Source organism: Squalius cephalus (assembly GCF_949319135.1).
Source record: "Squalius cephalus genome assembly, chromosome: 19".
NCBI lineage: Eukaryota > Metazoa > Chordata > Actinopteri > Cypriniformes > Leuciscidae > Squalius > Squalius cephalus.
In genome coordinates this window covers 35,590,379-35,600,662 of record NC_137140.1, presented here as the reverse complement: position 1 = coordinate 35,600,662, position 10,284 = coordinate 35,590,379, and the positions used below count along the sequence as shown (strand labels likewise).

The 10,284-nt window shown below is 33.9% G+C and overlaps 1 protein-coding gene across 4 annotated transcripts in view; it reads right to left on the bottom strand.

The window, feature by feature from the left end:
• Positions 1-3,492: 3,492 nt before the first annotated feature.
• The window catches only part of lrrc20 (leucine rich repeat containing 20), an 8,743-nt gene continuing 1,951 nt past the window's right edge, over positions 3,493-10,284 (bottom strand). For all 4 annotated transcript variants that reach the window (XM_079851221.1, XM_079851223.1, XM_079851222.1 and 1 more), the window contains 3 exons: positions 8,790-8,939; positions 7,307-7,474; positions 3,493-3,717 (listed from right to left, as the gene is read on the bottom strand). In XM_079851221.1, the coding sequence (XP_079707347.1) occupies positions 3,602-3,717; positions 7,307-7,474; positions 8,790-8,939 (434 nt within the window). In that variant the 3' untranslated portion in view covers positions 3,493-3,601. The remainder of the gene's footprint in view (positions 3,718-7,306; positions 7,475-8,789; positions 8,940-10,284) is intronic.

Sequence of the window (10,284 nt, the reverse complement as noted above, 5' to 3'; positions counted from 1 at the left end):
GTGAAACAAAACAAAATACTCCTCCTAAAATCCTCATCAAACCGGAGGCGTGTTGTGATCTCATCCAGTTTATTATTTAACGATCTGACGTTTGACAGAGTTATGATGGGAAGCGGGTGTCTGTTTCCTCGCCTTCTCAACCTGTTACGAACTCCCCCCCTCGAGCCTCTTTTCTTCATTTTCCTGCCCTGGGCTTTTCCATGAGGGGTTGATGATACATGACTTAAGTCCACAGGCACAGCTTCACTCCGTAGGGCAAGAAGAAAATCCCTCGAGTATGTAATCACTGGCGACGTTCGTATCTGGTGTTCACTTCCCTCATTGTTCCCGGCTAGGGCAAAGTTCTCTCTTATGACAGCATATAGAATAAATAAAATCACCACTGCGCGCAAGTAATCCATTTCCATGTTGATTGACTCAGGGACATTAACAAAACATAAGTTGACACACGATTAACGCCGAAAATTCACAAAACAAACAAACGAACGGAGAAGCACTGGGTCAGCAGCCGTGCCGCGCCCCGGAAGTGGAAACATCAATATCTGCCAATAATATCTAAGATGATATTTAAATGCTCATTGGTCAATCAGTGCTGCATTATTGATTTCAGGGATCTTAAAACAATCAGAAAAAAAAGAAAAATAGGCATGATGGAGCATCAGAATACATTTTTTTAAGAAAAGCAGAAACTAGAAAGCTGGTTTTATTCGTTTCCTAGTTTAAAATGCATCATCAATGGCTCCATAGCAAAGATCTGATGAATAATTGGCTCCTTGGCATTTGGACAATAGGAAAAATCAGAGTGGCCGTTGGAACATAAAGGACTGAACGTTGGAACATAAAGGACTTAAGCAGTCATTCTGAACCAGTAATCATGTTTTTGTCACTTCTGCAGGGATGGGATATTTTTTTTTCCATTTTTTATTTATGTACTACTTAAATTATGACTACATTATTTTGTAATTATTTGTCACATATTTATTTAAATAATTTAGCACTTTTAAAAACTTTTTTTAAATGCCATAAATTGTGTATGACAGATAGGATCATCATTTATTATGCATATGATTAATATTTATAAACGATAAATTAATAAATAACATTAATTATAACAATTAATCTGTCTAATAACGTCTACAAATATAATAGTTACCCGTCTACCAAGCTCTGACAATGTATGGAATATTATATCTGGAGAGGACGTGAGCTCGACATGGTTTACATTTTTTATTTTTTTATTTTACGGCGCATGTTCTCTAGACTCCGTCGCTACGGAAGACGCTAACATGCAATTACCCGCAAATTAATGTGCGGGTCTATGTAAAATACGGGACAAATCGCGTCCCATATTGATTTGATACGGAACGCATCGTTTTACCTTTAAATACGGGACGATTCCGTATTTGACGGGACGGGTGGCAACCCTGTAATCTTTTTTGGTGAGCCAAATATCTTGAAACTTGCATTTTCCAGGCATCACGTTTCAACGGTTTCAGCCTATTTTTGCAATGTTTCACGGTGTGTCTGTGAAACGTTGACGTACCATCGTAGTGCGTGAACGTTATGACAACGTACAACACAAAGTAGCTAACCCAAAGAAACACTGAACGTAACGCGTAAATGCGTAACTAGCGTAAATCAAGCTAGCTAGTATGCATAGGCCACAAAGTGTTTGGCGAATAGTAAAACATTAGCGAATAATATGATGACTTGATAAATTCAAGCACTTTCAAAGACCTGTATCGATGTATGTTCGTTTTCAAAAACTTTCCAGGGCCTTGAATATTTTCTTTTCTTCAGTTTCACAAACTTTCAAGGATTTCAAGGACCCATGTGAACCCTGATAAATGCATGAGTGAAACACATAATGAAGCTGAGGTGTGTGTGTAAATCTGGAGGTTTTCTCTCGGTCTCAGCGGTGGGTTAGTGTGAGCTCGTTTCTCCAGCGGTGTAATTACAGAGAACAAGCTCTTGAGCTTCAGTGCTTCAGGTGTTTCTCCAGGATTATTTTCACTTGAGAAAAGATTGAAATATTCTGCTACTGCCTGTATTATTTCTTCGGTTTCTCCTTATGGACTCTTTTACATGGAAAGCTCTTATTTAGAGCACTATTACATTAAGAATCAGAAACTTCATAATCTTCACTCTCAATGCTGAGGTGAAGCGTGTGTATTTATATTCAGAGCAGAACCACAGGTGCTTCATCGACGTACAAGATCCAGAGCTCGTGAGGCGGAAAAACAGCGTTGCAGTTTGAACTGTGATATAAACATCTCATATTGCTGCTTATGCTTGGATATCAAGGTGACAATATTTTTAGGTCCTTTTCTACTGCAGTCACTATGAGAGGTAAAACAATAAGAATACACAGCCATATATATATACACTGAACAAAATTATAAACGCAACACTTTTGTTTTTGCCCCCATTTTTCATGAGCTGAACTCAAAGATCTAAGACTTTTTCTATGTACACAGAAGGCCTATTTCTCTCAAATATTGTTTGACCTATGTTACAAGGATCTGTACACAATTCCTGGAAGCTGAAAACATCCCAGTTCTTGCATGGCCAGCATACTCACCGGACACGTCACCCATTGAGCATGTTTGGGATGCTCTGGTTCCAGTAACTTCGCACATCCATTGAAGAGGAGTGGAACTGCACATTTTAGAGTGGCCTTTTATTGTGGGTAGCCTAAGGCACACCTGTGCAATAATCATGCTGTCTAATCAGCATCTTGATATGCCACACCTGTGAGACGGATGGATTATCTCGGCAAAGGAGAAGTGCTCACTAACACCGATTTAGACAGATTTGTGAACAAGATTTGAGAGAAATAGGCCTTTTGTGTACATAGAAAAAGTCTTAGATCTTTGAGTTCAGCTCATGAAAAATGCGGTAAAAACAAAAGTGTTGCGTTTATAATTTTGTTCAGTGTAATATATATATACACATACACATATGTATATGTGTGTTTATATATAGCTATACAAGTATTTATAAACAAATTATACATGAATAATAAAATATATATATTATAAACATTTATATATTATATATTTTATAAATACAATTTTGGAATTTCATTGTATAGACAAAACCTTTTGAAAAAAATTAACATATCTTTTTTGTGTTCCACAGAAGAAAATACAGAAACAACATGAGGATGAGTAAATTATGACATAATATATATATATATATATATATTACATATTACATATATATATATAACATTCTTGTGAATGTTGCCACAGAAACTAACCATCTCTGAGTCCAAAGGGGCAAGTCATTATTATGGTAATTTTGACACAGCCTTAAATATTTATAGAAAACTTAATGGTGTTCTTGAGTTCTAGAACTTTTTGAATTTCTATTTTGAGTTGTGTTTTTTTAAGTATAATTTACCATCACAGGTGGAATGAAAATGAAGCAGCATGTGTCCATCTGTCCAACACGACTGTACAAAAATAAGAGCAAAAGTCGTTTGCACAGTTTAATAAATATTTATTGAAAAATTCTGAGGCACAGCATGAGGTCCAGTGCATGAGAACAGAAAGGCAGCGTCAGAAAGAGGCGTTTCTCGTCTTTCTTTACCGCGTGATTATGTGAGGATCGTGAACTGATGCGGGAAAGACGAGGAGTCTGCCGTCAACGGGTTACATCTCGCATCCAGAGTCTTCAGTGACGGCATCAGAGACAGCTTCTCCACCGGTAAATCTGTGTGTGTGAGAGAGAGAGACAGAGATAGAGAGACAGAGAGAGACAGAGAGAGAGACATAGAGAGAGAGACAGAGAGAGAGAGAAAGAGAGAGAGACAGAGATAGAGAGACAGAGAGAGAGACGAGAAAGAGACAGAGAGACTTTGACTTTAAGATCACTTTATTTACAAAAACATTAAAGATCTAACATTTTTAGTAAAAAAAAACCTTTAAAACACAGCTAGAAGGAGAGCAATGGATTTTAATGAAGCAACTGGAGTCTCAATACGTGAAATGGCATCTTAGAAACACAAACTCGTTTCTAAAAAAAATTCAACCTGTTGGGAAACACTCATTATTGTGCCACTAGTGAAGCAGAAATGTCCCGCTTCAGCTTTAAAAGATCAAACCCTCATGTTACTGAAGCGCTGAAACTCTCGTGGAGCCTGAAGTGTTTATCAGCGAACCGTGATGCGCTTCTCCTGCATTACTTTCTCTTTATTTGATGTCATGATGTTGCATTGAGATCGGCTGCACTCATGTGAGATTATGATGTTCTGAGATGCTCTCATCTTCTGTAACCATAGGATTATCACAAAGAAAATACATCGCCATGGAAACCATAATTTAGCGTCTGGGTTTTATTTGTAATGAATCCTTGTTAGAAGTATTATGAAAGCCTTTGTGAATTGTTATGGAAATGGAGACATTCTGTTCCTGCTGTAAAACTGTAATGATGCTGAACATTCAGCTTTGATCACAGGAATAAATTACACTTTACTATATATTCACAAAGAAAACTCTATATGTGTGTATTATAATATTTCACATTTTTTACTGTATTTTTGATCAAATAAATGCAGCTTTAGTGCAGCAGAAAAAATATGACCAATCCCATATTTTTTAATTTCTAATACACTGGATAAAATATGAAATCCTATAAGTTTGCTTCTAAATATCACAACATGGGTTCATTATTGTGCAATTTTTCCGAGATTTTCCCTACAGCTGCTTCAAAATCCCTGATCTCGGACAGAAAGCTGGAAATCAGAAGTAGTTGTTTACTGCATCGATGTCTATATCCGTCAATTATTCATATAAGCATATCTTTTTTTAATACATCCAGAGGCATTGTGTGGGTTTGAATTTTGTTGACAATAATGAAATGAATGTCTTGTTCAGTGTGTGCAGATGCACTTAATATCTCATGATTATCTGTGATAGACTCTCTGACATTTTCTGAACTTTCCATCGAGCGTCTCAGCGGTTCGGTCCAAAACTCTCGAAGCGCTTCACGTCTACAGACTCATTTCTCCAGATGTCTGAGGAACACATTCACTTTCTGTGTGTTTGACGACTTTAGTTGCTTTGAAAGCCTTAAAGTTTGCATAATGCATTATAAAGGTATTCATAACGTATGTTGTAACGCCTTATATCATTTCACAAATAATTGTAACCAAAGTTAAAATGCATTGTAATATTTGCAGGAAACCGGTTGTTCGCCATGCGTTTGAATCTTTACAGTCTATGGTTTGAATGCATTATACTTTCTAAAGGTGTGTTCAATGAATAGATGAGTATTATAACTGGTTACAAGTATTCATATGATAATGCGTTATAAGATTAACACGTTTATAATGCATTATATATAAAGGCATTACATTTTTTTGCAATGTTACATTATTGTCATGAAGATTTTCATTAGTTTCATTAGATTTTCAACCTTTGAGAATTACAAAAAAAAGATATGCATCTAAACATTTCCTTTAATTACACTAATGACAGTTTGAGGGTAAATGTGCTTAATGATCATGAGAATAATGTTGCAGTGCAACACGATCTTAAAGGGCCTAAAATAGATCAGATTTCCATTGCTTAGAAAATGTCCCGCACACATTATCATAATGTGTGTGTTTGAGGATTATTCTGCCATATTTTTCAGATCTGGTTTCTCTTTCACTCGTGTGTGTGTGTGTGATTTATAAAGGTGTCCTTTCTCTGCAGTCGCAGCGATCTGTCCATTAGTGTCCTCTTCAGTGTGTTCAGGGACAGTGTGAATGACACAGGTCTAATGAGAGTTGATTACCGTTTTGTCTTGTAATTAGTGTTTCCCAGCGCTGGCACACTTCATGCCGGTTTCTCCGTTTGGAACATAATTAAAGAGATGATTCGCCTAAAGATCATTATTTACTCATCCTCATGTCATTTCAAAGATATATGACTACAGATGATGTATAGTCGATATTCTAACCGAGTCAAGCCCAGGAAAATGTCTCTTAACAGTAGTCTAGTAGTTTTATGATAATTTATGGTTTATTTGGTCCTTTCTGGAACATGACCGCACTCATTCCTGTACACTTTCACTGCATGGAAAACAGCAGATCAGTGTTGCTATTGTTAACTAAAATCATTTTCGGTAATTGAAATAAAGCTGGTATAAAATCAATTTTACATGTATTATTTTATTTATTTTTTCCCCTATTAATTTTAATACATTTTTAATGTACTGTTATATGTATTACTTTATTTATTTAAGTCTTATTTTTATTCATTCATTCAATTTAATAAATGTTTTATGTACTGATATATATATATATATATATATATATATATTTTGGTCACTTAATTTCATTTGAATGCTATTCATTCAAAACACATCTAGTTAATATCAAAGACTCACTTTATAAACACAAAGACGGCGCACTCATATTACTAATTTATTTAAATCAATTTATTTATTTTTTCGTTCATTTTAATACATTTTTAATGTACTGTTATATGTATTACTTTGTTTAAGTCTTAATTTTTATTCATTCATTCATTAATTCAATTTGATTCTGAATGAATGTTCAAAAAACATACATCCATAAACCATTTTGTAATTAAAAATTTTAACCCAACTTTGGGTCAAGTATGGACAAACCCAAAAACTGGGTTAAAAAATGTAATTTAAAATTTTATTTTTGATTTGATTCTGAATGAATGTTCAAAAAACATTCATCCATAAATGTTTTATGTACTTATATATATATATAATATATATTAATATATAATATATATATATTATCTATTTTGGGCACTTAATTTCAGGGTGAACTATTAATTCAAAAAGCATCTAGTTAATATCAAAGACTCACTTTATAAACACAAAGACGGCGCACTCATATTACTAATGAATGGGAGAAAGTGCAATATGGCGGAATAATCATAATCATCATAAATTAACACGCACTAATACTACATTTTTCTAAATGTCATAATCATTTGTTAACAAACAAGTATTCATTACTTCAATGAGCCTTAAATTATTACATTGTTTAAATGAATACTTTTTTCACTAACTGTGATTTTGTAATGTACATTTCTGAAATGCATAACATGATCTCTAAATTGTAATATGGACTCATGCATTTTCTGAAATGATGTGTATTGTGAAAAGCGCTGTACAAATACGTGTGATTGAATTGAATAAGCCCCGCCTTCTAAATAAAACAGCCAATCGCTGATTGGGAGAGTTAGGACTGCGCGTGTGCATTGGCTGATCCGCTTTTCAACCCTGTTTGAGCATTAGAAACAGCATCTGTGACTGCGACTGATGTGATTGACACCTGTGATGCGGTTCCCCTCCACGCTGATGTGCTCGAGGCTTCTCACGTCCAGCAGCCGCTCAGGGAACACCGTCAGCTGGTTCTTGGAGAGGTTGATGTTGACCAAGAGCTCCATGTCTCCGACCGCCTCTGGCAGCTTCGTGAGGACGTTTCCCTGCAGATCCAGCTCTACAACAACAAAACACACACATGCATACAGTATACGCTCGTCATGTGATCTATATCCGTCAGAGCTGGTGTACTCTGTGCAACGCTAGAAACCGCTCCAAAACTCCCATGAAGCATTGCAAATGATGCAACTACTGCAAGTCACTCTGAAACAGAATATCTCTTCTGCTGCACTAAAGCTGCATTTATTTGATCAAACATACAGTAGAAATATTATTACAATGTAAATCAGCTGTTTTCTATGTGAATATATAGTAAAGTGTAATTTATTCCTGTGATCAAAGCTGAATGTTCAGCATCATTACTCCAGTCTTCAGTGTCACATGATCCTTCACAAATCACTCTAATATGAGGATTTTATTAAACATTTATGATCATTATCAGTTGAAAACAGTTTTGCAGTTGATACATTTTGTTTTTCAGGATTCTTTGATGAATAGAAAGTTCTAAAGAACAGCGTTTATTTGAAATAGAATCTTTTGTAACATTATAACTGTATTTACTGTCACTTTTGATCAATTTAGTGCTCCTTGTTGAATAAAAGTAGGCTATATTCATTCTCCTTTTTTAATCTTACTGAGCCAAAAGCATGATGAATGAATCACTTTGAAATGCTTCAGAATGTAGAGTTTGAATCTGTTTAATAATATAATTATTTGATTGATTTCAGTCTCGTAATGTGAAGCTGTTTTTCTGCTGATGTCAGAATGATTCATAAAAGTTGATTCATCCGTTTATATGAAAGACTTCACTGGATTAACCACATTATACTTTAATATCTGTGACCCTGGACCTCAAAACCAGTCACATGGGTCAATATTTGTGAAATTGAGATGTATACATCATCTGAAAGCTGAATAAATAAGCCGTCCATTGATGTATGGTTTGTTAGGATAGGACAATATTTGGTCGAGATACAACTATTGTAAATCTGGAATCTGAGGGTGCAAAAAAATCGAAACATTGAGAAAATCTCCTTTAAAGTTCTACATTTATGTTGCGATTGTGCTGCATTCACTCACAGAAATACATGTTTTATATATTTACGGTAGGAAATTTACTAAATATCTTCATGGAACATGATCTTTACTGAATATCCTCATGATTTTTGGCATAAAAGAAAAATCTATAATTTTGACCCGTACAATGTATTGTTGGCTATTGCCACAGATAAACCCGTGCGACTCGAGACGGTGACGTGATCATCTGATATAATCAAATGATTAATCTCCAGCAGTAATAACTGCAGTGTGTCAGGAAACGTGTGGTCAGGAGAGACGCCTGAAGCTGTGGACAGAAGAACTGAAAGCCGTACCTCTCAACTGTGTGAAGGTGAGGAAGAACTTGTTGCTCAAGGCTTTGATGCTGTTGTTGGCCAGAGAGATTGTGTGTATGTTGTGTGTGACGCTGCGCATCATCTTGAAGACGCCATCAGGGAAACTCACAAGACCACAGTCGGACAGATCTAGAGGAGAAAACAGATGCTGATTCAGCCTGACTCCGGCTTTACCGCTGAAATCTGTTAATTGTGCAATCACTCACAAAATCACGGCAAATACTATCAGAAATGAATGCAGTAATTTGGAGGCACTTGACGTGTGTGTGTTTAATCAGAGGTTCACAATGCTACTGATTGCGACGTGACTTTATTTACTCTTGACATTAGATGATTGATATGATGACACTTGATAAATTGGAAAATGTTCAGAAGAGTGAAGTGATTTATAGGAGCTTCTCGGCTCAATGGCGCCATCTACTGCCGAAACACACACACAACCGGCATATAATGACAACAGTGTCCAGGAGGAACAGTAAGTATATTAGTTAGCAATTATCAGTATGTAAAAGCATTTAAACATTTTAGTATGACTTTCTTTGGATTTCAGTCTTTTAGATGCCAGGGATGATTAAAATATGATCTTCCTAATGGAGGGACTCCATTTATGTCCTGAAATTTACAGTAAGTCAATTTATACCCAAATTATCCTATGAAAAAAATAAAATAAATATGTGTAAAATATTATTTGGAAAATATTAAGTTACATTATTATTACTTTCTGTTGTTTTTTGTTTACTTTTATAGCTATTTTTTTATGTAAATCAAAATTTGTATAAATTAATTTGTTCATTTTAATCAATCTTTTATGCACCGTTATATGTATTTTATTTATTTAAATAAATTCAATCATTCATTCAATTTAATCAATTTTTAATGTACTGTTATATCTGTTATTTTATTTATTTAAATAAATAAATGCATTAATTCATTTTAATCAGTTTTTATTGTACTGTTATATCTATTATTTTATTTATTTAAATAAATAAATGTATTAATTTATTTTAATCAGTTTTTATTGTACTGTTATATCTATTATTTTATCTATTTAAATCCATTTCTTATTTATTTTTTCATCAATTTTTATAATTTTTAATGCATTGTTATTTGTATTTTTTTATTTAAATCGATTTATTTTTCCATTCATTCAATTAATCAATTTTTAATGTACTGTCATATGTATTACTTTGTTTAAAATGAATGATCATGTAAAAAAAGTAATACATTGTGTACATATACATTTACACGACAGTAAAATTTATTAATTTAATTTAATTAATGAAAAATAAATCAATTTAAATAATTAATAATCCATATCAGTAAATTAAAATTGATCAAAATGAATGAATAAATAATGGATTTAAATAAAACAAATAGCAGTACATTAAAATTGTTTAAAATGTATGAACATCTAAATAAATCAATAATTTTAATGTACTGTTATATGTATTATTTTATTTAAATCCATTATTTA